The 27,100-nt window shown below is 41.7% G+C and overlaps 1 protein-coding gene across 2 annotated transcripts in view; it reads right to left on the bottom strand.

Moving 5' to 3' along the window:
- SPAG6 (sperm associated antigen 6) overlaps positions 1–26,144 on the bottom strand; it is a 38,032-nt gene extending 11,888 nt beyond the window's left edge. Inside the window, exons 1-7 of one of the 2 annotated variants that reach the window (XM_087776630.1) lie at positions 26,040–26,144; positions 25,821–25,916; positions 14,244–14,410; positions 10,469–10,652; positions 3,695–3,900; positions 2,650–2,823; positions 59–211 (exon numbers count right to left, since the gene is read on the bottom strand). In XM_087776630.1, the coding sequence (XP_087632756.1) occupies positions 59–211; positions 2,650–2,823; positions 3,695–3,900; positions 10,469–10,652; positions 14,244–14,410; positions 25,821–25,916; positions 26,040–26,064 (1,005 nt within the window). In that variant the 5' untranslated portion in view covers positions 26,065–26,144. The remainder of the gene's footprint in view (positions 1–58; positions 212–2,649; positions 2,824–3,694; positions 3,901–10,468; positions 10,653–14,243; positions 14,411–25,820; positions 25,917–26,039) is intronic. The other variant, XM_087776637.1, reaches the window with a different exon arrangement.
- Between the last annotated feature and the right edge of the window lie 956 nt (positions 26,145–27,100).

The raw sequence follows: 27,100 nt of genomic DNA, 5'->3' as shown, positions 1-27,100 counted from the left end.
ACCTCTTTCTCAGAATACCACTGAAGAATTATAGGAAGACAACAAAGTGATAACTAACCTTGGAGACAATCACTGCCATTGACAGGTTCTCTGAATGAGCTGCTACGTAACCAAGCATCATGATGCCAGGCAGTCTGACAGTCCCTCTGCAGCTGCCAATACAATCAATCACAGCAGCAACTCCACCTGCATTTACTATAAGCTGTGAAAGCTGAAAAGATAAACGGAAGAGATTAGATACTGTGAACTATCAACAGGCATAAAGCACTACATTAGAAAAGTCTTTAAATGTATTGCTCCTGATTTACAAAATAAAGCTGGAATAAGAGCGATGCATCACACAGGCTGTTGGGCGCTAAGTGCAGCTTGACATTCTCAGGAATGAAGCTGTTTTCCTACTCTGTTTTTGATTGACTTTACCGCAAGGAAATCGGGACTCTGAATTCTTGATGCTGTATAGCATGGAATGACATATTCTCAACTCCATTAGTATACACCAAAGAATCATGCAAATGACAGCCAAATACATGAATGCCCTTGAAGATGCACCTACTGAGCCAGATATTCTTTCATACTCATGCCCACTCATTCCCAAGCCAACATCATATGTTCTGTGCAGGGACAGAGGGAAAGGCCCACTCCTCCTCTCGCCTGCATTCTAGATAACCTCTGCAGCATGAAGCCTTTGTGGATCCCCCTACTGAGGCATCAGGCCAAAGACAACTGTCTTGGATGTGCTAAACTGACTTCGACTACACCGTTCTGCCATGTTAGGGTATTGAGGGAGGTGTCCGGGAACACACTGGATGGGCAATGGAGTTTGCCCCAGAACGCCAAATTATATAGCCTTGCTTATAAATGATAATCATGTCCACAGTCTATGATGCTTGCTGTGTGTATCAAGTCATGCAACATGTTTCTTTCCAAAAGGTATCACTTCTCACGTCACTTGAGGGACAGCAGTAGTGTATGTATGATACCAACAATGCACAGAAATTAAAATAATTTCATATTATGATATCTTTTATCGTGGTAGGTATATCACATTTTTCCAAAGATACCAAAGCAAAAGAAACACGTTCTTAAAAGCCAAAATCAAATTAACAAAACTGAGGCTTGTGGATTTCCAGTCCAGCTGATTTATATAAACATAAAATCCACTGTTGCCTTAGAGCCTTTAAAAGGGGATTGCTTTTCATGAAACAGCTAGATAAAACTTAAAGTTATTACTTAGGAAAAACTCTTCACATGATTGTGAACTGCAGCCAGTGATGACCAAGTCCTACATCTGGGCACAGCCGCGTACAGAGAGCTCCTGCGCAGACACTCTCCCTGGTGCTGTGACCCTCAGGCCGCATTGCAAGTCCCCCAGATCCTCACCTTCACGTGAATTTTACTGCATATGCAGATAGAGAGCTGAGATCCAAAAGCCACAACGCTCCCATGACTGACACAGCCGACTCCTCAAGCAATATCGTTTGCCAATCTGTCTCTGCTGCAACATGTGTTGCTTGAATAGAGTCGCTCAGACATGGACAGAGATCACTGTCACTCTAAAGTCGAACGTGGATTTTTGACTTCTCACTGGGAGTCACTGAGATACCTCCTACAGCTCCTTTGGAGAGCTGCTGGAGTGGCCAGTTCCCCTTGCGTGGAGGATCCTGTGCAAGCAGCTCTTCTGAGACCTGCAGTCTTGTGAGTTTGGCCTCTGGCTTCAGACTCTAGTGCCCCCCTTTGATAATGATACTTTCTTCACTTTTGTTGAGAAAGTGAAGTTGCATTGCTCATGAGGTGCAGAGAGAAAGCAGGAAATGTGACAAGACTGCAACCTCTAATCACCAGCAGCTTCAAGACTAGCAGGCTGAAGAAACAGCACAATATTCATGTTTAAACACGTCTCGATTGTTAAGCTAGTATCATGATTCTGAAATGGCTGTGCTCAGCATTAGCGTGTTCGTTCCACAAATAATACATTGCTTGTATTTCATTCCAGAGTCATATTGAGAGCCTATTAATTATCTCTATGGTCTGACAGATTAACATAGTTATAATTGTTTGTTTTTCCTATTTATTGTGTATTGACTTTGCCAAACATCCCCACCTTCCTGTGTCAATTATTGGCAAAAGCACTGCAAATGCTGAGACTCAAATTACAAACTCAAGCTAATAAAAGAAACTACTGTCAGTTTAATAATAACTAAGAGAACTTTTGACCTTCATTGTCATTGGAAAAATAATTAAAATGTGATCCCAGCACCCCAGAAGATTTTTAAAAAAGACACACACCATCTATTATTGTTATAGGATGATCCTGTCATTTATTAGCTGGTATCATGACTTCTGCGAGGCTTTTCTCATGATATTTTTAATATCTAGGACTGACAATACCGTCAGCCTAAAACTCCCTCTCTGCACAGATATTTTACAGAATGAAGTAGCTAGGTATACATTATATGATTCCCAGTTTCCTAACCCAAGTCACATTCAATACACATCTCATAATATCAGCATTTCCATATTTTTCCAATGAACATGCCAAACAGCTATTTGCCCTCCCTTTCAAAAAGCAAATGACAGAATAATCCTGTATTTTACTTAAAGTGTAAAATCTAATGATATGACCTTGTATTTGCATTTTCAAGGTTTTACCTCAGGCGTATGCTTTGCTATCTCTCTAATTAAAGTTGCACCATTTTTCTTGACATATTCATCTGAGTCCTTCAGGCATGTGAGCACAACTGGGAAAATTTCTGCTTCAACCACCAACTCTGCAAGATCCACTGAATGCTTTGCTATTTGGCTTAGAGCTGACAGCACCTGACGCTAGTAAATAAAAATTGTTATAAAATCAATAGTATACAAACATCCCACAACACACACTCCTCCCGCACACAAAAATCTATTGCATCAAGGAAAACAAAGCAGGATAGGGAAAACAATTACAGCTATTTTACAATTCACTGAGTCAATTCATGCACGAATATAATGGCACAGAACATTCGCTGGTTCCTGAATAAAAGTTTCTCCTTTGTTTTATCCCATTCAAGCTTGCCATGTATTAAAAAGGAAAAAATATATATACCATTTAAAACTGTAATTTAAAATTAAGTGAAATCTATAGAAAGTATCTTTATGTGCGCAAGTCAGACCATATATTAAATAATTTTTATCTATTTGTTTGAAGTGGCATTTTTATGTTGTCTTCTGTTTCTGTTAGAATAAGACAGAAGAATTATATTAAGAAACAATTTTTTGTCAGTTAAACTCTAGTGATTAAACCTTCGACAACAGCTATTCACATCAGATAGTACATTCTAAAATACAATAATACATCTAATATTAACTGGTTTATAGTATAATCTTAAGTATGCCAAACCTTTTTTGTAACCGAATTGTGCAAATTTTATCTATTAAAAATATCTGTTGCATTCTTCATATACTGTATAATTCTAAAAAAAATTCATACTCTCCACTTTAGAGATTAGTTTAGCTATTCCTCACAGAGCAGCAGTTTTTATCCAGTAGCTAAATCTGTGAATATGTTCAGAACTCTTTGTCACTAACTATGTAGTTACACTTTGTCAACGCCCAAAACAAGAGCTTCCTAAAGAAATATGCACATTGGTGTCTTTGATTCAATATCAAGTAATGACTGGTATAATGGAGATTAAAAAAAAATAATTTTTAAATGTACCTTCAGTTTAGCATCAGGGTTCAGGATCATCTGAGCTAAGTGAGCGATAGCTCCTGCATCCACTACTGTCTGTGCTAACTCTGGAGAATGCTTTGAAATATCACTGAGAGTTGAAGCAGCAATCCTTTTCAAAGCAATTTCTGGCTCCTGGATACAGAGCACTAAAAGAGGAACAGCTCCTGCATCCACCACAGCTTGTGACAGTTCTGTAGGTCCAAGGAAAGTAATTAAGTGAGTATGGGTGACTGACCCTTGTGCAAGCCATTTTTCACCCTGACAGATACAGCAAAGGAAAAAGGGGAGGGTGCAGTTCACTGTCTCGACATCTGCATTTCAAATCAGCCCTCCTGGTTTCATAAACCGTGTGGACCAATCCACAACTGAAAAGAATGCAGGTCAATAGATGGACCTCCATTTACATGCACACATTTGAGGTAGATTAGGCTGAAATGGTTTGTTATTCTGTTTTCTTTTTCTTTTTTTAAAGTAAGCAGATGTCAGCTGTTTAAACCCTGGCTATTCTACACTGATCAATAGGAAAGCATTTTATGCATGGCTAACAACAACACAGAAAGCCAAAGTACCAAAATTTTACCAACCACCTAATTAGAGAGCATTTTACCCTCTTTAAATGATAAGCAGATATTAGCATAGATCAAATGCCAAAAACAGAAATACAAAAAACATACATAAAAGATTTATCTTACATAAAAGACTGGAAAAATGGAACTTGCTGATCAAAACTAGGTTTTGCTACCATACATGGGACAAGACAGAATTTATACTTTAATGACATGAAAATGTTATCATACACAATTACACAAATGAGAAATATCATCAGTGGGATATTGTGTGTCTGAGATTAGTACAATATCCTTAACTAACTGCACCTTAAATAAAAAAGAAAAAAAAAAAACAATCTGAGCATATGATTAGCTGACATGGACAAAAATTACACTATTAGAAATTCATTAGCTCTCTCCATGTATGCAGCATTAATCACAGTGCTAAAATAAGAATTACTGGATATCAGAAGCAAAATTTATACTATAACCAAGCTGTGCTATTTTAAAATAGTGTTGAAAAAGTGGTAAAAATCATGAGGGATTCAATAATCTATTAGGTTCTTAGTACAGTTTTGCTACACCTTATTATGCATATCCATTATTATCTTTAACATTTATCTTGACTTACAGTACCATGGCAACATATGGCTGTTGTATTTCAAGACTCTAACTTAGCTTTTGATTTATAGTCCATCCATAAAGAGATTTTAATACTAAGAAAAATATAGCACACTTCATTAAATATACATAGACTGATATAGTTTTTCATGAAATCTGTAAGTCATGTCATCATTATGTTGTTAATATCCAAATAATGTTCCTGACCAGATTTGTTTTCAATTAGTGAGTTATAGCCACACACTCCAATACATGTGATAAGTCAAATATTTACACTGTATGATATAATATTTTAAAGAAAGTATATTACCTCACAAAATTATAATAAATAATGCAGTAATTTTTAAATTAATAAAAAATTAACCCTCACGGTTCACTTTTCAAATCACCATTCGACTGAAAATGTAGAGTGTGCATCCTCCAAATATGCATAAATCGTAAGATTTCAACAAAACCCAAATGCTGTATCTTCAGTTTTACAAATTTGAAATGAAATGTACCTGAAACGTATCTGAAAACATGAAAACTAGCTAATCCATGTAAGTGGTATAAGCTACATTCAGCTTTTCATGGAAAAAGCCATACTTGATTGCTTCAAATTGTACTTTGATGCTGTACACTGACCAAGTGGAATACATCATGAACTACTGACCAACAGTCCAGATTAATCCACCCAACTATTCCTCAGAAGCAACTTCAGAGCAACCCACTCAATTGCCTACAGTCTGCTAGGAGATGCTAATATCAGGAAAGTCATGTCAAGAGGGACAGAATACTACTAAAAGAATGGGTTTCTTTGGTGCTTTATGAGCTGAAATCATGAAGTTCAAGCAGGGAGAGAAAGAGCAATCCTTTAAGGTCACAGCTATGCCCAGGCATGCAAAAGTAACCATAAAAGTTATTTTAAAAGAGCAAACTAGATCTGATTCAATTTAGACCAACTCTTGCTGTTAGAAGTCTGATATCATTTAAATACTGATGGTTACTGTTGGTCATGGTTAATTAAATGGTTCTTCTTCCAGTGGTGTTTATAAGGTTCATGGCTAGTAACTTACCACATGGAGGGCTAGACCATGAGTCAAAAGACAGACAAGCAGTAAATGGACTGTCAGAAAACTAGGAAAGCTGAGGCAGAGACAAAAGAAAATATAGACCTTCCCATCACATTCCCCTGCAAAATCAGCCCGAAACTACAATTCTAAGTATTAATGATTTTATGATAATTGTAATTCTTTTTTCTCAAAAACAGGCTCAAATTAACCTTCCCACTTGGTAGAACATCTTTAATTCAGACTATACACCAAAGGATTCATGAAACTTTGCTAACCAATTACAAAACACAGACAGAGAAAAAAATAAAGGCTGAGAAAGGGTTAAAGAAGAAAATGCAGTTGTCAAGAAGAAATTTTTAAAAACAAATATTCAGTCAAAGAAATTAAAAGAGCTGGAACAAACTACAAAAATACTTTTCTGAACAGTATGCCAAGACTGCATGATAAGGGCAAAGACAAGACCAATAGCTGAAGAGGAGAAAGACAGCAGAGAAAAACTAATTTACGAACCTCATTTAATTCCATGGAAAGTTATGAAAACCCTGGACTTTGAACTTCAGTTTGGGGTACAGCTCAAGGAACCTGCCCAACTACATGATGATACAGTAGGACTTCTCCCTACGTGAGTGAAAGTAGGAAATGTTATTCTACGTATGCTCAGAGACAAGAGAACTAAAACTCAAAACCCACCATAAATTAGTTGCTTTTGTCCACAACAATATGGGGAAGATTTTAGCAAATGGAGATACTGCAGACATGAAGACAGACTGACATGGAGGCAGAAGAAAGACTGATAACGAAACACTTCAGAGTTTAAGATGTCACCAGTTGAACTAGAAGTTGTACTGGAGTTGTACTGATTTGTCTCAATACAAAAGTATTCATCAGGGTCTAAGAAATTAATTCAAAGTAAGTCGAGGCCTAGTCATGAGTTTATGTGACCAGGAAGAGTGGAAAGTGAATGAAGAGGAGTCAGTAAGATCCTGACTACGTACCCACTGAAATCAATGGGAAGTCTTACAGAATTCGTCTAAAGTGGTTTAAGGTGTTACCAAAAAAAATCCGTACTAACATTAACATGCTGGCAATAACAGTATGGATAAAAAAAGATTAGGGAGAAAAGATGAAGGTGAGGAAGTGAACGTGCAGGTAGTCCCCAGAGAAGGAAAACCAGCTCTGAACAACTGCCATATTCACATAGCAGAGCAGCAGCAAAACCTTCTTTGCTTGGAAGCAAATGCAAGTTTCAGTCCAGAGCAGGGTTCTCAAACAGACCCTGCTGTGGTGGCAGGTGTATCCACAGGAAATAACAGGGTTTGACCAAAACAACCACCAATACTGTATTTTTCTGAGGACTGTGTGATCATGTAATGGCCACATAGGAAGACTCTAATCCCCACAAGTAGTCCAAAGGCTGCACTTCAAAATCACAGGTTTATGCAGACTGCTACAACCACAGTGCTAAAGATTTCACTGGAATCAGTGGGAAAACCTTTCATCGGAAGAAGGACGGAGGTCATTAATTATGGGGCAAGCTTAGATCCTGGAATAAGACAAAGTTACTGCTAGACTCACATCACTGAAGAGCTGAGCAACCTGGTCTAACCTTGTAGCTGACCCTGCTTTGAGCAGCAAGCTGGACTAGAGACCTCCCAAGGTCCCTTCCAAGCTGAGCTATCCTATAATCCTAAGAGTACCACTGTATGACAGAAAATGAGCATAACTCCACTCTCAGCAATATGCTTGAGTATAAATAGTATTGTTTATTTTTGTTTTCCTACCAATTTACTAAATGCTGAAGCAGGTAAGAGACTATTAACTTTTCATGGACCTGATGGTATTTTGATGGTATTTGAAACACTTTACACTTCTGTTCAAACACAAATACTAGAAATAATGAATGGCAAAATTACACCACACTGATCTGTATACTTTGGAGTAAGATCAGGTCTGAAATTCAGCTCAAAGGGATCTTCAAGAAAGAGCAGAACTGCAAGAGCTGTTCCTAAACTTTGGAATCTGCCCTGGCAAGATTTCTAATGTCTTGAAATCTCACGAGACATCTGTCTTGACCTAAAATCTCACACTTCTGAAGACATCTGTTCACAAGAACTGCATTTTAAGAGATTGTTGTATGAAGACAGTAGGGAACTTGCTAAGCAGAGAATGTTTTCATCAGGAAAAAAAAAAAAGTCTTAATTTCTCAAAATGGCAGTCTTTTCACGGGAACATACACTGCAGTTCCTAGAGAGCAGCTTTACCAGGTCATGGATGGAATTTCTGATTAAAAGCAGAGAGACCCTCCCATTGCAAACAGTTATCATCGAATGCTGGGAGGCTTTGCTGGCATTCAGGGGGACAGAGGTTCACATCCTGCCTAAGACACATCAGGACTTGAATCTTTCTCCCACATACATCCCGGACATAGGCCCTAATTATTGAACTTTTCTTGCTAGGGCAAATAAGCCTCCCTATCCCCCCAGTCATTTCAGCAGAGAAAAAAAATCTTGTCTTAATCTTGTCCCAGTTTGGAACTGAAACAATTTTTGAAACTGAAAAACCTTTTGTGGGTGGGGAAAACCATTTCGCACCCAACTCTATTTTTAGAGTTTAAGCTGCAATATGTGTCCACAGACAGTCAATGACAGAAAATCATAACTGCCAAATTTTGTCAACACAAGCACGTGAGTCTAATCCAGAGTTTCTTGAACAGTAAACACCAGATGTTGATAAGAATAGGTCCATCTATCTTTGTATCCCATCTCCAACAATATCCTGTTGCAAAGGCATGCTTGTAGGAGTGTAAAAGACATACCATGCACAGAGGGATCTTTCTTCAGTATAACCTCTCTACTTTCAATATTCATTTTAGAAACTTCCTCCTGTGACTTTGTTATAGAGGAAGGTAAATCCCCCAAATTGGCCGTAGCTGGGCAGGGGAAGAACAATTTTTTCATGTTTTTTTGTTTTGTTTTGTTTTGTTTTGTTTGCTTGTTTGGTTTGTTGGTTTTTAACTGATTACATCTTGTGATCTGTCTACATCCTGATGCTTGCAGTTTGGTAGCACTTGCAATTTCAACTTAATTTCTGAAAATGCTGTTCTTATCACTGGTGTGAATTGACACGAGACATGTACCCACTCACTGTCAGTGAATAAATAATTCATAATCATGGAATAAAATTTTGTACAAGGAGCTTGTTGTCTTCAATACCCCCACATCATCTCCATCTTTGCAGACAATGCCATCACAGAGTGAACTGGATCACCCTAAAGATCAGCCAGCATTCATGCAATGAATAGCATGAAAGGCAATTGAGGTGAGTCAATATTGATTTACTGACATAACAAAACTACAGAAATGTTTATGTTAAGAGTAACACAGACACACACTTACACTACACACATTTATACAAAGGAACACTTTCAAATTACACTTAAACAAATATCTTTCAGATGGAAGCAACAATTATTTTCCACCAAGGGTGGGATTCAGACCCGATGACCAAAAGACAGATGATCTTTAGCATACAGAGGTGCCCCGAGAATGAATTTGTTCCCCAGAAAAAGCAGTCTGTTAGGAAGGTGCTGACGACTTTGGAGTCTGTCCCAGTAAGTTAACTCTCTCTCTGAGTGGGAAGGGGAAAGCCCCCATGCCTTCCGCAGTCCAGCACTCCATATCAATTAAAAAAAAAGAAAGAAGAAAAATCACAATTTCAGTCCATGTACATTTTAGAGCCAAAACCAAACATAAATGCATGAGTTATTGTTTAAAGTTAAAATTATTCTAGGATCACAACTTATGAACACAACCCGTTTCTCCCACCATTCCAGCCAGCAGTTTCTTCCCTCAGTTCTTTGATTCATGGCTCTAAACTTTTACTTGAACTATATAAATAGCTGGTAAAAGAATTATCAACCACGTGGATCAGCTTTTAAATAGGAACATGACACTGACAGTGAGTTATACAACTGCTTGCGAGACAGCAGTTGAACTGCTTGATATCGGATTCCTAGGATCTATTCCTGACTCTCGGAGAAGAGTGTGGTCTACTGGCTAATGATAATACAGTTGGTGCAATGAATCTGGCACGTTTATCCTGAGGCACTGCTGTAAGCTGAATGAAACTTGGTTCTGTCTAGGCTTCTCCATTTTACTAGGTATATAAAATACGAACTAATGCCGAGCAAAAGAAACTTTGTTCCACAGTAACAGTTATACGATACATAAAGACCCTGAAATTTCTTCATGAAGGAGAATAAAGCAGAGTGTTGTTTCCTGGCCACAGGCCCAATGTGTCTCCTCCTAGAGCACCTCTCATAACCGGGCACTGATGGTGGCAGATATGCCAGTTACCCACAAAAGGTACAGCATTGTCAGATTGGTAGAGTTAGAGTAGGATTTTACACCAAATTGAAAATTTTATAACAGTAGAGAAGAAAAGGCATCTTGTTCTATTTATGAACATTACAATAATGCAATTTATTAAAACTCTCACAGAGCATTAAGCTGAAAGATAACACATGTGAAACCTGTTACCTGAATTGTGTCGGGCAATATACTCAAGTGCCCAAGATGCAGCTTCTTTGACTCCAGGGTCAAAATCTTCCAAGCAAATCACAAGCATTTCCAGTGCTCCACAATGAACTATTGCCTGAGCTAGCTGTGGAGAATGTTTACCAACTGCTCTTAGCACAAATGCAGCTGCTTTCTTGTAGAAACGCTATACAAATCAGGAAAAAAAAAAAAAAGAAAGCTTTTACTAATATCAAGCAGTTCAAAGCATAATACAGTACAGATATGCATAAATTAGAGTTTTTTAGTAGCAGTAATATCTCATACAGATCCAAACGAGGACCACCAGACATCACACAAAAAATGAACCTACAGTCTTTCTTTGAGACAGCTCATGATCTAAAATTTGCAGTAAGTGCATAAACAAACAGAAAAAATGAGAGGGCTAAGAGGATATGGGGAAAAGATAATAGTCTAGATAAGTCTGTTTGTTTAAGTGAGTAGTGAACGATAAGAGCTGCAAAAACAATAGCTCTTCACATATTTAACCAGATTACACAGGTTATGCAGGGCAAGCTCCTAAAATAATTCCACCCATCTGTGACACTTGCAAGGTTTCACAATTTCTAATGTACATACCCTCACAACATCTCTATGAGAGAACATCGTTTATATTTACAAACAGGAAACAGAGGCACAGAGAACTAGATCCAACAAAAGGGTTTAGGATCTGAATCCTGAAATGCCTAAATACTGCCCAAGCCCACAGCTAAGATCCTGAAAACCCATCCCACCAAACACCCAACACTGGATGATCTTCGGTTTTGACCAGGCATCCTGTGATTCTGCTCCTGCGTGTGTCCAGAAACAGCTCACTTTCGACAGGACTAAGCAGCTTGGCACCTCTGTTATAAGTTCAAGCAAAATCCAAGCACTCTCACTTCCACCCATCTCCCTCAGTGCTGGACCAAATACATGTTTTGAACATATATATAACATACGATGCTGCACACATCATGGCGTTCCACGTAAACTACAGTGGTGGTTGTGGCTTCTTCTAAAAGCACAGTTAAAGTCTTCCCCGCAAAAGTCTCCTCCTGCAGTTTCATAGATATCATTGGGATGTGGAAGCTGAAGATTAAATTTCTTTCCCTGCCTTATGGTTTCAAAATCCAGAGCCCAGTTAAAGCACTCTGGTCACAGACAACTGTAGGGGGAGAAAGACAGTTCAGCTCACTCTTGAAGCCACTGTGCAGCAATAAGTGCAAGACTCATTGGGACACAAATAATCTACTGCTACGTCCGAGCGCCCTGAGGATGTTCTCCAGCCTGGCAGTTGACAGATCAGCCCTACAGACTAGCTCTAGAGGGCTCTCTCTCTGTGTGCCTGCTGGCTTTAATCTGCTTCCAAGATGCTTGATTCTCCCCTGCTCTGCACAGGGAGCCTGGGCACTTGACAGTGCTTGATTCCTGCTGTCAAGGTACCCAAAACTTAAACAATGCAAAGCCCACATCCATTTCGGATCAAGTCCAGAGAAACAAAGAAGCACGTGAGTGCTTTTGTGAATCCTGTGAGGTGCCCAAACACCTTTAAAAGTCTGATCTAAAGCACTGAGGTATGGCAACCCAGGAGTATCTGCAATGGCTCCACAGGTAGCACAAGAGACCCAGGCCCACTCCCTGGCCCTGAAGGGAAGCGACACTGCATACCATGTCCATCCACCTAAACTCCTCTTCCCTCAAAGCACGATGGCCTCATCTATACTCCTGGAAACTGTCCCCGCCTTGTGCTATCCCCTAAACCATGTCCAAGCATTGCTGAGTAGTTTGATGGTTGGCATTGGCTAAAACCACATGAGAGAGCACATTAACGATTAAAGAGCTCAGTCATCTGCCAGTGCTCAAATACATGCCCTGACCCTGCTTAGTTTACCAGTATCGATATAATTCCTTAATGCCAAAAATCCAGTCTTTTAAGTTAAGGCCTATAAGCAGGTACATTAAACATAAGTTACAAGCAAAGCATTAAACATCATTTAGGGGGAACAGAAGTTCAGGGAAACAGTACAGACAAATGGTCAAATCCCTAGCTAATGCAAGTTACTCTGAGCTTTGCTGAACCCAATGGAGCTATAGCTGTTTACACCAGTCTATGTCTGTGCAAATATGGGTATGTTATTTCTGTGAAGTAATTATGCTCCTGGCAAAGAAAAATATTTTTTTGTTTTTGTTATTCAAAACACATTTATTTACAAACAAATAGTATTCACAGGCACAGTCAGAACACTGTAAAATTGTATTTTGCTCAGTTTAATTGACAAAACATTGATCTGGGATGTGACCCTGTAACTGTTCTCCATAAATCAGCAGAATCAGTATTTATTGTGTGCTCACAGAATCTCCTCCTTAAATATAGATGTTGATACACGAAGAGCGAGTGGAATGGAAACCTATCGGGGTTGTTTTTTTCTGCCTATGGGAAGTAACAAACTGCATGCATTGCTAAACTCTGCATGAACTGGATAATGAGTTTCCTTCACTTGCCCTCAGTCACCAAGGCATAGTAGGCTTTCCATGACCTCTCACTAATCTTGCTGCTGCCCCAAGTGATTCTGAATTACAGCCATCTTGATGTAAGGACAGCACCGGCAGTAACATGGAAGAGATAAATCAGGGTACTCAAGCTAATTTAGTGAGGGCTTTGAGTTGTAGCAAGGGGGGGTTTCCAACTCAAAAACAGAGGATAAAGAGTTTTGTTCCCCTTCTTCCCTTAAAAATAGAAACAAAATAACCAAAATAGTTATAAATTTGTCTAACTAAAACCTTAACTTTCCTTCCATACTATACCAGTATCTTGACATCAAGGTTGTTCTTTCGCTTTTTTTTTATATTAATTTTTTTATATTAATTGTATAGGCAATGACCAGATACGCAGAAAAAATATGCAATGAGTACTTACATTTATGTTTTCTTTAAAAGACTGAAAATGAAAATATATAGTTTCCCAAATTATATTTCCATCGAAATCCTACTTCTCCTAAACCTCATAAATCAAAAATGCAACCTAAGTATGGCTGTGATATCAATGCACTGAACTCTCAGCTGTCTCTTTCCAGTTATTAGGAACCTTATTTGAAAGTATTTCTGTTAATCTAGGTTAGGATCACTGGAAAATCAAAGCTGGAATATATGCAAAACCTGAAGAAAAATGGCAAGAAGGGAGAAAAAGAGACCTCCAGATTTATTTGTATTGCAATCATGACAACACTCTTTTGTTGTTGGGTTTGGTTAATTTTTTTTTGACAAATCTGAAGATTAAAATCTTTCCGTGTATTTTCCTGTGTCAGTGGTTTGATATTTCTCATGCTACAGATTTCCAAAAGGCTATGTTTGGAGATATTAAATATTTCATTACAGAAGTGCAGTTTTTATACATATTTTACAAGTGTTTAGTATTATCAAAAAATCCTAGACAATTATCACTACAGCTTTCAAATTGTCTCATTTTTAAAGATTGTCTCATTTATAAAGCATCACTCAACATTTCAAAAACATAACAGTGCCATGAATATATTTCCCGTAGTGCACTAAAAGGTAAGATGATATCTTAAAGTCAAGCTTATTTAAAATCAAACTTAGGCACACAGTACACACTGATCTCTCAGGAGTTCAAACACACATGCTGTCTCTGACTTCAGTGCATTTATTGCTATATTAGAATAACAGCAGATAGCCGATACAGAAAGATTTCCTGTGCAATAGTTTAAAAAAATTACTTAAGAAAACAAGGATGCCTTACATTCTGCTCAGACAACGAACACACAAGCTGTGGAAGAATGTCTCCCTTCACAACTGCCTCTGCCAGGTCATCGTTATAATTGGCAAGTCTCCCAAGAGCCAAAGCAGCAGTCTGTTGAATAGTTGGGATGACATCCAGCAAAAGAGGTCTCAGCAAAGACATTACACCTGAGTAACACCAGGAAGAGAAAAGCCCATTTGGTAAGCAGAAATTTTTCTAAACATTTGCCTTTTTTCATAAAAACCTATTAAATTACTCTTCCAGGTAATAAGAACTTGTAGGAAATGCAGGTGTTCCACTGAAATGAAGCTGGCACTTGGATAGCACTGCTGATGCATAGCAATGTTTCTGCCCATCTTTCATAGGTACAAACCATTTCTGAAATATAAGAAAAAGTCACATGTAGAAATAAGCTATATTCAAACATCTATAAAATACATGTATTAAAGTATATGCAAGAAAATACAGTCTATTCAAACATATATAAAATGCACGTATTAAAGTATGCACAGGAAGCTCCATCTGGACTGGCAAGCTGACATCAGCAAGTCACTCATTCAGCATGCCAGCAGAACCTCTATGTTGAACTACACCAAATTACATTTCATCTACTACAAGCAATGATTGATTTGGGTACCAACATCCATAATATATTACCCTCCAGATAGAAGAGTTGAAGATTTTCTTATCATGTTATTATTTATGATGTGTTTTCACTGATGAGTCCACAGTGTATCAGTTAAACAGGAAAGAATATGAAAGTCCATTCTCAAAGGTGGTGTTACAATACATACTTGAAATTATACGTGAGGTAAGCAGTCGTGACATGAACCATTAGCAGTTATGGCCTAAGAAAGTCCTTACATGGATAAACATCTGGCTAAAAATAGGAAGTGGGAGGAGTAAACTTTCCATTCTTGCAACAGGAGGGAGGAGGACACAGTGCAGTGCTGCAGGCCTCCATGCTGGGACACATGCCATTCAGTATTCATCGATGGTCTGGAACAGCATGAACAGTGAGGTGAGACTTTGCTGGTGACTGAAAGTTATTCAAGGTAGTACCAGTGAGGGAAACTGTAAGGAACTAGAGACTGAATGACTGGATAACGGAACGGCAAGTGAAATGGAACATATATGGGGAAGCCAATTCCAACCTCGCATATGCAGCGATGGACCCCAAACAGATCGCTACCACCCAGGAGAAAGATCTCGATGTTAGAGCGGACAGTTACATGGAGATACCAGCTCATTGCTCAGTGGCAGAGAAGAAACTTTACCCACAGAAGTATACAGAGCGCTCAGGATTATTTGGAAAGGAATAGAGGCCAAAGCAGAGACCATCACTATGCTATTGTATAAATCTATCCTACCTTTAATACCCTCCCCTAGAGTAGAGCTGGAAAAAGCTCAGTGAAAGGCAACAAGGATGATGAAAGATGACCACGCTGTATGTGGAAGCTCTTCCTACAGTTAAACTAAGACTCTTCAATAGGGATATAAATGAGATCCACACGGTTACATGAAGATATGATTTGTAAGGTCTGGGAAGGGAAAATTACTTGTATTGCGATTCTTCAAAAGCGCTGTCCCTGTACCAGCCAGCTGCATGAATTAATACTTCTGAGCTTTATACTTCAGCCAGAAAGCAATGCTCTCTGAAGATGCAGAAGTGCTACAACAGAACACCAAACACTCAGAGCTACAATCAGAAATCTCCGTATCAGCTGTCTCAGTTCTTTCCGCGACATTTTTTTGCTAACAAAGATAAAAATTTAGCTGGGTGACTGTGAAAGAAAGCAAGACTTCCCTTCCCAAGGGCTCATGGGGTTATAAGCACTGAACAAAGGTCTTTTGGTGCGACAGTCCCACAACAATGGGATCACTGCCTAATGGCAGATGACACACAGGTGTTGAACAGGCACACCATGACAAAGAAAAGCTGAGGGCCTTAGAGCAAGCAACAGTCCAAAGGGATGAAGCCTATAACAAGTTACACCCGTAGCGTACTTCTGTATAGAAGGGCACTCTGAAAAGAAAAAAAGTAAGTTGAGCAGCAGTGTAATTCTCACAGAGAACATTTATTTTAAATTAAAACCAAATTGCTCCCAGCAAGAAGAAAATAGCCTAATAATCTATAAATAGCTCTGAAAGGGGGGTGGGGTGGGGTGTAAAACTAACCGTGGAGGCCATGCTGAGCACTAATGAATTTGTTCTGGGAAGGTCAATACTCCAGACAGAAGCTGCACTGCCATGAGAGGTACGGCCTCCCAAGATGTTCACAAGTCAAAATAACACGGGTCTCAGGGGAGCACACAGTAACAGGAGAAAAGTGAAATGAAAATGTGATGTCTAATAGTGTGACAGAAGTACCAAAAATGGCTTTGTAACATGCATTAATTGAACATGTACATGTAGAACCTATGGAAATAGGTCTGCAGTATAGCTGGGGCCTGCTCGCACTTCTGTCAAAGCCACTGGGAGCTGAAAGAGGCCTCCTGTGTACCAACAGACAAAAGCTAGATCCTCCAGTACTGTAAGATCAATGTGAATTAATTTAGCACTTTGCAGAAGTCACCACTTCAGAATGTGGTCATCATCCCGGCGTCTTCTCACAAACTCTCCCAAATAGCAGGTATGGTCTCATTAGCCAGTTATGCTTCATATCAAGATGCACTAAGTACTTTATATGATAAATGAAAAGTAAAAAACAAACGTGAGTTGGGGCCGACGTCATATATCATCTAAAGTGAGTTATCTTCTAGCAAGTCACCTGCACCCTCTATGGGAGAGCATTTTCTTGTCCTTCCCTCTAACATCAGTTGCATGGTCAAACAGCTGCTGAAATTCCTAGGGGGACCTCATGCTGTTCTGACTCTACACTGAAGGTATTTCGGTACAGCAGGAACAGTTAAAAGTAGTACGCTTGTATTTAGTGTACAGATACTACATTTGAGCCCTTAAGTTGAGATGATATGAAAACAAGATTATTTAATAAAGACAAACAAGAAAAAAGAAAAAAAATTAAAAAGTTTTATTGATATAAAAAGATACTATTAGAAGTGGTTGGAGGGAAAAAAAGGAACGCCTCAGTGTGCAGTGTCCTGACCCTAGAAAAGCCAAGAGCCTGATGGGTGGGACATTCAAGCAGGATGTAGCAGACAGTTCAATTCTGGTGATGGTCTCAAAATCCAGAGAAATTTAAACAGACTAGAATCACTTTACCCAGGAGGAACCCATGAGCTAGATCCAGACTATGTCACATGTTTCTGGCCTGCGTGACAGACCTAGACACCACAAAATGTAAAACCACATTTAAGAAAGTTTACCTATGCATATGCTTTGCGTTGTCCCAAACATGAGATTTATATAATTCGTATTTTCAAGATTCACTGATAGAGATTTCACTTTTAGAATTGGCTAAAAAGCCTTGAGCCTGAAAACGCTTCCAAGCAGCATGCCTCCCCATGACCAATACCATTCATTTCATTGTAGTATAAACCACGTAAAGCTGGGTGATGACATTTAAGTGGCAGCACAAAATGTTCTACTGCAAATTATTTTAGCTGATGAAACTGAAGGTGAGGAAAGAGATAAAAAGTGAAATGAGAGTTACTGTTTGAAGAAAAGACACAAGGTGCTAAAACGGGGTTGAATAAAACAGTGAATGGATGGAAAAGGTTTAGAAAGAATAGAAACTGTGCTGATCCTCAAGGAAAATATATTTTCCCAAAGTGATGTCTGCATGTGAGAAAAGATAGAGAACAAATAATTATCATGACAAGAGCTCTGGTGGAACAAGAAAAAGAAAAATCAATTCCTGTTGCTGTACAAGCTTTATATTGACATCAAATTAACTGAGAATTGAGAGAAGTGTATAGGCCTAGATTACGCCTGTGCATTGAACATAATTAAAAGCTTCTACCTCTACTTCCCACCTTCTCTAAAACCAGTTTCTTTCTCTGCATTGAGATGCTATCCATCATCTCCGACTCCTCTGCAAGACCAACTGCTTGAGGAGTTTTCATCATTGTCATGATATTTACATCTTCAGCAAACTGAGTATTTCTTTCTTTACAGCACTTCAAAAAAATAAACAATTAATTCTGAGAGTGTGAAAACAGCTACATAGAGATTATATGGTCTTCACTAAAGCATCTATAGGAAAACCAAGATGTCCACCTTTCCTTCTATGACTTTTGAAGACAGTGCTGGAAAGGACAGATGTGCCTGACACAGGAGGAGGCTTTCCTTCCTCCCAGAGATAGCTGTATTTGGTGAGCTCTTCTATTTGATCTCTTCATTTCTTTTGACTGTCCTGTCTAGAGCAAAGTCCACCCCTCTTCTCCAAAGAGGTCCAAGCCAGGATTCCTATCAGCATTTGGAATTACATTCAAATTTCTTTAACATTATCTTAAGGTAGGAAAATAGGTAAGAACCTTCCAACAACCTCCTTTAACCTCTACCATTCCCTCAAGTGAACAGGGCCATACAGAGCAGGGAGTAGCAGCATCTTGCTGCCGAAAACTTTAGAACTCTTTGGTGGTCTCCTAAATAAGTCTCTTGTGACAGAAGTAGGAAATTCATTAACTCTAATTCAAAGGCAGCAACACAGAAAGTAAACTACAAAATAAGGCATTTAGACCATTGGACTAGATTGGTTTTGGAATAGTTCCCACTAGCAGCTCAGAAACAGAGTAACAAAGAATTACTGCCATATATTCTCTCTTGCATCACAGAACCTTGACTGACCTTGGGGAAGGAACGATTCCCCTTTCTATCCTCAGTTTCCCACTCAGATTTCTTTCAAAGAATGACACACTTCAAAGGCTGAATCACCCTTATACACACGTCTCAAGTGGAGCTGTTGTGCACAGGCCTGATGCACTTTCTTTTAGCAAGCAACTGCTGGCTGCTGCCTATCTGGAAAAAAAAAAAACAAAAAAACCCCAAAAAAACAAAAAACAACACTCTGCAGCAGCATGTTCCAAGCTTTTTCATGCCAAGTTTCTGTAGCCAAACAGACAGTCGCTACTCTGGAGATAGCAATCTTTGTTTGGTCATTTTGATTTCTTGGGGAAAACCACCTGGAAGTCAGGCAGAATCCCTCTACCCTCTTCCCACCCCCACCAAACCCCTGTCACACTTGAATAGTCACAAGTCAGAGAAATATCACTCTACATTTCAAATTCTCTCCATTTCTGCACCTGAAGATGACCACTCCTACCCTATTCTCTTTCCTTAAAACAAAATTTATTTTAAAATTTTAAAATTTAAATGTGGAAAAAAGTCATTCTACGCTGGTGTTGTGTCTGGACACACTCTTATCTTGAAGATGCTGCCCGTCGAATTTCTGCTTTGGATCAAATATAACATTGTCTTTTCATTTTTGTGTGCTACCTGTTACACTAAAAACATTCACTCAACATTAGCACTCAACCATTCATCATATCACCTTGATTTTTCAGGGCTCCTGATGTCAAATTCATCTGATTTAACAAGGAAATAAAACAGAAATTTATTTCTGCCTCACCCCAGCTCCATATCAACTACCCTTTCCTAGAAGCAACACAGCAGCGAGCTTTAAGTGGGAGACTTAAATTTCCCAGAAGAATAGTGAGAGAGAACTTTCACACTCGCTCGTCTTGACACAGCCTCTTCCAGAGACGACGCAGTACGCACGTCTCAAGTACATACTCCTCAAGTGTGACTCACCCCGAGAAAGGACTCCTCACTGTGACAGTCCTATGCACAACACAACTACAGTCCTTCAAATATCAAAGGGAACATAAATACAGTTTGGTAACAGGTCTTTGTTCTCTGGGTAATCAAGTAATTCGTACAGCAATTACCAGATGGTGTGGGACATAATGCAGATTCAGTTTGACAGCGGGGCTGGAGATTTCTGAAGGATCAAGGATCAGTAAGTTTCTCCTCCTTAAAAGCTGATCTGGCTGATCATTTTCCAGACCCTGTTTCTGCATTAATGGAGCAGAACGAACCCTGTTCCAAGATGACTGAGTTTCTGAAAATGCCCCTCACGGGGCTAGTTAGTGGCTACCACTTAATCCTTCACAGACACACCAAAACCAGTCTGGTCACAAGGAGCTGCTTCTTTTTAGTGGCTGCTCGCTAAGATGAGACAGAAGTTCCCAACAAATTCTGGCTTTGAAATTTCTACTTGCAAGTCTCCTCCAAACATGCCAGGAGGCTGAGAAGAGGAAGAATCCTGGAGCAGTTGAGCTTTCAGTTGACTGAGTTACAGAAAAAGCCAGTCCTCCAGCTTCAGCTACATTTACTCTCCTACTCTGTCATCTCTCTGGTACTTTCCTTAATACACAGCCTCCTTCATCAGGCACCACCACATCGTCAAGCCTCAGGGAAAGCCGCTCTCCTCACTTGATCTACTACAGCTCCAAAGATAACCTTTTGCCTTTCATGCCACATTACATACTTCTCTCCCACTTCTCCTCCCACTAAAGCTCAGCAAAGCTTTTAACTCAAAATAAAAATAATTAAAAAAAAAAAAAAATAGAGTGCATCCTTCACAAGAGAGGGTGCCTAAACTCAAATGTTGATACTGGCTGAACGGGGACACTGAAGTCTGTCCATGCATATCCACTTGCACAGTCCAGACAGGGCAGCTTTACGGGAACAGCTCTTTTTCTGCACAACTGACACAACAGCCATCCTCCCTACACACCCAGCAGGCCTTCTACAAAGCACTGAGCTATCAGAGCACATTCCTTAGTATCATTTAAAATGTGGAACTACATCCTGAAATCCCTTCCCAGAGTCTGATCCTCCTCACACAGGGCCAAGTGTCCAACTGTCGCATTTAAAATAGGTATATTTAGAATAGGTACACTAGGAAGAGAAGTTGAAAAAAGCACGGGCAAAAAGACTAATGTAATCGGATGAGGGAAATAAATTTGAACAGCCTTTTCTCAAAAATAAGGACTCCTAAAGCCACTCCAAAGATTTGGAAATACAGCTTTTAAAACCTGTCACCAGTGGAATAGCTCTGGAGCCAGGAGAGAACTAAAGCTCATGACATCATCCTTTACCTGCATAAAAACAGACCATAGAGTAGGGGAAAATCTGCCATGCCACAAGAGTTTGTGATGGAGCCTTAGTTAGATGCAGACAAGCCCTGCCCCTAAGCTATAGCCTCCTGCCAACGCAGATTGTGAGGAACAGATAAAGGAGATGTCCAGAGGTTAAAGAGGAGAGGACTCGGTCCTGGAGTATAGCTTCTATCTACAGCTGGAGTGTAAGGCCTCAGAAGTAGCTTGATACTACTAAGAAGTAGCAGGATGGAAAGGAGACCTGGGCTCAGGGTTGTGGGCTGCTGGAGCGGGAGGACAGCCGGAAGAGGTTCACTGGGAAAGGGTCTTCCTTTACGCTGCCATTTTGGAACTTTCCTGGAACCCTGCAGACTGGCCAGCAAGTAGGTGAAGCAGAGGAACAGAAGTTGAAGTTATCTGCCCGAGATGATAAACATACCCCAGCAGCAATGAGAAGGGAGCCCAGGAGTGCAGGGTCCCAGCACAGAGAGGCCCATGGCAACACACAGGCTGCTAGCCCACACAGCTTCAAGTTTCTTTTTCCATGTTCCAGACTCAGCTTTCCCTATGACTTCCACAGTCATTATACTTAAGAATGTGATCAGCCCCAAGAAAGGGGTTAAAAAGCCAATCTTGTAATATCTTTAAAGTCAAAGGCTAAATTGCTAGACTAAACTGTTTCTTAATCCCAGTGATATCCTTAAATAACTCACAAATTAAAAGCAAATAACTTACAAATTAAAAGCAACAATCCCATCACCGTAAGCTCTAATGGAAAATAAATAAATAAAAATTTAATTCATACTATGAGAGAGTACAAAAATGAATACCCAGAAGTAACTAAAGTCTTATTCTGATACATTTACTAATGCTGACTTGTAAATACCTCTTAAAAAAAAAATCAAAACAAAATGCTATTTTGAAGGGACTATTTATTTACAGAGTGCTGCACTTCACAAGGCAGATGAAGAAAAAAGAATTAGGTCCTCAGTGACTACCACTCTTAGAAACATACTGGAACCAGTTGAGATTTTCTCCTAAGTTTTCTAAAAGACAGAAAGCTGCCTAAATCTCAGTGCAAGAAAGAGAGCTCAAGTTCATCTGCCATTATAATTGAAAATAGCCTGTTTCTAAGATTTTAAGTTTTGGATGGACAAGGAGGTGTGGGGCTAAATAACGCATTCCAGCACCAAACTTCATGAGCTGTAGCTGCCAAATTAATAGATTTCTTTTTAAAGAATATGTTTACAACTGTTACTATCAAAGTAGCTTCTCCCATTAGTCAACAGCCCTCCAGAAACAAGATTTGATAAATTAATCGTCTGTCATTGTTCCAAGTATATATTTACTAAACGGAAAAAGTTTAGGAGTTTTGGAGATTTTTTTTTTCCCCAAGTATCCATTAATTAAACATTCAAAGGACAAATCCTGCAATTATTATTCATGGTAGTATTTAATCATAAGGAACAACCTTATCAAAGCCAACCACAGAGTTGAAAAACACACAGGAATGAGTTCTGACAAAGGAATTTCTCTGATCATGCCTTGCATTTCCCGGCCACCAGAAAGCTGCTTGAGCTCCCAGGCACAAACCCCCCAGGGCATTCCTGACCACGAGAGCGCCAGCGCCACGTAAATGTGTCAAAGTCCAGGGCCAGATTCCAGTTCCCTGGTTACAACCATTTGCGGGATCTCTGCTCAGTGGGAAAGGCAGCTCCAGAGCTTGATGAGATACAGAGGCCTCAGAAGAGAGACGCCCCGGGAGAAGGTGGCTTTCCTGTTGGCCCTCTCTGACCTTCTTTCCAGCGTGCCAGTTCCCACCAGTTTTCCTTACAGGTCATACACAGGAGTCTCCACAAGAATGGTACCTTAAGGTTTCTCAACAGCCAAGCCAGCGTAAGAAACTCCTGCCTCTGATCCTGGCTGCTTGCTCCCCTCCATGCTGCAGTCTTCCATCTCCTAATTTGCAGCAATACCACTGCTAGTACCTGGTTTAATACCACAGAAGCAGGGCTTATAGTGTAGTAAAGAATTAATTTTTAAACACAGTTCCGGCTTTGATGATACTAGCATGGTGTCCAGAGACACCTCCTCAAAGAACAAGGTCTCAAACTATTATTTATTTTCCTTATAAGATATTAAGTATTTATCAAAAGGACTTCTAAAAATGGGACCAAATGCTTTATTCCTTGAGCACTGATCTTTCACTGCTACCAGTCTGAATTTCGGATAATCCAGGAATATAAACCTAGGCCAATAATACAACAGTACACTACAGTACATTTTAAGGGCTCAGTTTTGTTCAACTTCAAGTCACCGTCATCTCACCTTCTGCTTCAGCCAGAAAAAGACGAAACCCTGACAACCTTTGAGATCCAACCAAAGAACGCTGCAAGGTGCCCCTGACTCCTAAAGCTAATGGAAGATGACAGCAGGCAAAGACTTTCCGCATCTTCTTAAAACAGTGATCCCCCTAAGGGACAGCTAACTTTCTTTACCAGAATAAGAAAGGAGCCCCCAGTCCTTTTATATATGGATTTATACAGAGATACATGTATAGCCAGACATCTTTCTCAAATCATTGCTCCAGAGCTCACTAGATCAAGACCATAAAAGGTACGCCAGTTATCTGCTAGACAGCTGTGTCTCAAAATACTTGTATAAGTGCTTCAAAAAAAGGACTAAATCCTGTTTTATTTGGAGGGAGGTTTTAAAAGCCACTTAATCACATTTCATTTAGGAGGAGGTTTTAAAACCTGTATCCAGCACATCCAGAAAAGGTCAAAACTAACAGATATCATTTTAATTATATAACTATGAATCAGTTTTAAAGGCACAGGTTGGGGAAGAGGGTAAAATATTTGTGGGCCTCATCCACTCAAATATATTGTAATAGGAAATACTGTATTTGCAGACATTCCCCTCTTTTCTAGCATCTGAAAAACTAATGTCTATGGAAAAGCAGCTCAGTACCAGAATGAACCAGGAAGGATGACAACCTACACAAACGCACATTTCCACGTTACTACCCCAGAGCCTGATCCTTGTGAAATTAGCCTTCAGACCAATGCTGGCTGTGCACAGATGAAAGCTTCAGGCCTCTGAACTGATTATTTCTTCTGCACAAGCAACAAATCAGTTTGGAGGTAAAGCTACCAACCAGATTACATCAAATAATTATTTTAAGAAGAAATACGATGTAATTAAAGTTAGCCCAGCACTTTGTTTGCTTTCTTAAAATAGAAACTTTCTGCATTTAACTGTAAGAAGCCTGCCTAAATAGGATCTCTCTCTCCGTGAGCAGCTAAAACCAGAACTGTAAATGAACACAGAGGGACTTAGAAATAAGACATAAAAGTTATTCCTATGGCCAAGATGTCCCTTTGGTAAATGGAGATAATTTGTATAAACTAAAGCAGTGGCATTAACTCACTGAAAGATGGGGGGGGGGGTGTGGATCAAGAGGCACAGCAAGGCAATACAAAAGGCCTGGTGTCAATGTGTTACTCCCATGATCAGAGCAAATGTTTCTTTAACAAGAATTTAAGTGACAGGTTTTCAACAAAACCATTTTAATAAACAGTTGTAAATACAACAACCAGAAGTTGAAAGTATTTATGTGATTGGTTTTCTTTTTTGTTTGTTTGTTTGTTTCCGTCGTATCTCACAAGACTGACAGCTTCACTAGATTTGGGAAACAAGTATTAAAAACAAAATCAAGTCAAACCAAAACATGATCAATTCATGAATACCATATGGTAAACCAACTATGGATTTATAGCACTTTTTCAATCTGCCTTTCAGGTAATCAATTACTGAGCACTTCTTCTTTTTCCTCTTTTAAGCTCAGGAACTCTGGACAAGCGGGGCGGCTCTGCCAGACGCCAGCAGCACAACAGCTGGTAGAAGCGCTCCCGCAGCTCCTGTTTCTAAAAACGCCCAATGTGGTTCACGACATCCCACGACAGCACTACAACAGAAGCGAATCCCTCCTAAGCTGAGCAAATCTGCTGGCAAAAAGCACTGAAGAATTTAGGAACGACTCGTGAAGCTAGTGTAAAAACAGTTACTTCTGAAGTAGGTTTTCCTTGGCAAGTCAGCGCTGGCTTCACCGGGAATTCCGTTTTCTAGACGTTACATAAAGCTATATGGGAAGCACGAGGAAGTAAATGAAGAAGTGGGTTACACTGGGAAAATTCTCCCTGAAATAAAAACAGGTGGTGAGGTCACAGCCGGGGACATCTACCTCAGAACAGGCGCAGCACTAACCCTGCAGCCCCGCAGGGCAAGCCCCGCACGCCGCTGACCAGCGGCGTTAACTTCCCGGGGGACCAGGCCAAACCCTACGGGCAAAGGGAACCCTCGGGACCTGGGCGGCCGGCCCGGGGGGCGAGGAAACAGCGAAGGGCCCTGCAGCCCCTGCCCCGCCGCCGGGGCGCGGAATCCCCGCGGGCGGCCGCGCACGGCCCGGCCCCGCCGGCCCTGGCGTGGCGGAGGGGCGGCGGGCGCCTACCTGCGCTGTGGAGGGCCGGGACGTTCTGCGGCCGGCTGGCGAGCTCGGCCACCGCCTGCACGAACTGCGTCCGGGCGCGCTGGTACTGCTCGAAAACTGCGGGCGGCAGCGCCGGGGCACCGGGTTAGCGGACGGGGCAGCGGGTTAGCGGCCGCCCCGCCGGCCCCGGCCCCGGCCCCGGCCGCCGCCGCCCCGGCCCCGGCCCCGGCCCCGGCCTACCTTGCAGAACCTGCCGCTGGCTCATGGCGGCGGCGCGGCAGGCTGCGCGCCCGCGCAGGGCCGTACTGTGTACCCGTCGCCCTGGCAACCGGGCGGAAGCCGCGCCGCCGGGGGAGGCGGGGCCGCGCCAACACCGCCCGTGACGTCAGCGCGCCCGCCCGCCGCGCGCCGTCCCGCGCAGCCCCCGGCCCCGCCCCGCCCCGCGGTCCCCGGCCCCGCACCCCCGCGGTCCCCGGCGGCGTGGGCCGGCCGCGGCGGGAGGAGATGCGGCCCAGGCCGGTCGTGCCCGCACGTGCGTTGAGGGCATAGGCGTAGGCGCAGATGCGGGCGCGGGCAGCGGCACCCGCAGAGCTGCGCGGGCGCGCACGGAGCGGCAGGTCTGCGGAGAGGGGACTTCGCGCCGCTCTACCGCGTCCGCGCCACAAATTCATTCACGGCGGCGTGGGGACGTGCCTGCGGGTGTGCGCGAATGCCAAGTTGCATAAGAGCGTCCATGGGCAGCTGTGCGCGCTCCGCTCCGTGCCGGGAGCTGCCGTCCCCGGGAGCGCCGGGGAAGGACGGGGCCGGGCGGAGCGCAGGGACTCGCCCGGGCTGCCGCTGCCGTCCCTCCGCCTCCCGCGCAGCGCGGCGCGGGCGGGCGCGGGGGTGGCGGGAGGGCGGCCGGAGAGCGGCCGGAGAGCTGCCTTCTCCCGCTCCGCGGCCGCGCAGCTGGGCGAGGGCCCGGCGGGCGGGGAGGGAGGGAGAGCCCCGCCGCCACGGCTGGGTCCCACGCATCGCCCGGCAGCTCCTGCGGGATCCCCCTGCCCGGGATCCCCCTGCCCGGCCTCCGCTGCCCCTCCGCGCCCTGCGGGGGCAGAAATAAAAAGGAAGAAAAAAGAAAAATACGGGCAGCCGCAGCGCTCCCGGGGCTGCCCCCACCGCCCCCCGCCGCGCCTTTACCCTTCGGGGAGGGGGGGTCCTTTGATTTTTTTTTTTTTTTTTCTTTTCCTTTCTTACCACCACCGCGATTCCTCCTCGGGCATCTCCGCTGTTGCCTTACACCGCCGCGCCGGCCCACGCCG

The sequence above is a fragment of the Nipponia nippon genome, unplaced genomic scaffold (genome assembly GCF_047370975.1).
Source record: "Nipponia nippon isolate SJK-2023a ecotype South Korea unplaced genomic scaffold, ASM4737097v1 scaffold_1, whole genome shotgun sequence".
Lineage (NCBI taxonomy): Eukaryota > Metazoa > Chordata > Aves > Pelecaniformes > Threskiornithidae > Nipponia > Nipponia nippon.
This window is presented reverse-complemented; position numbering and strand designations above follow the sequence as displayed.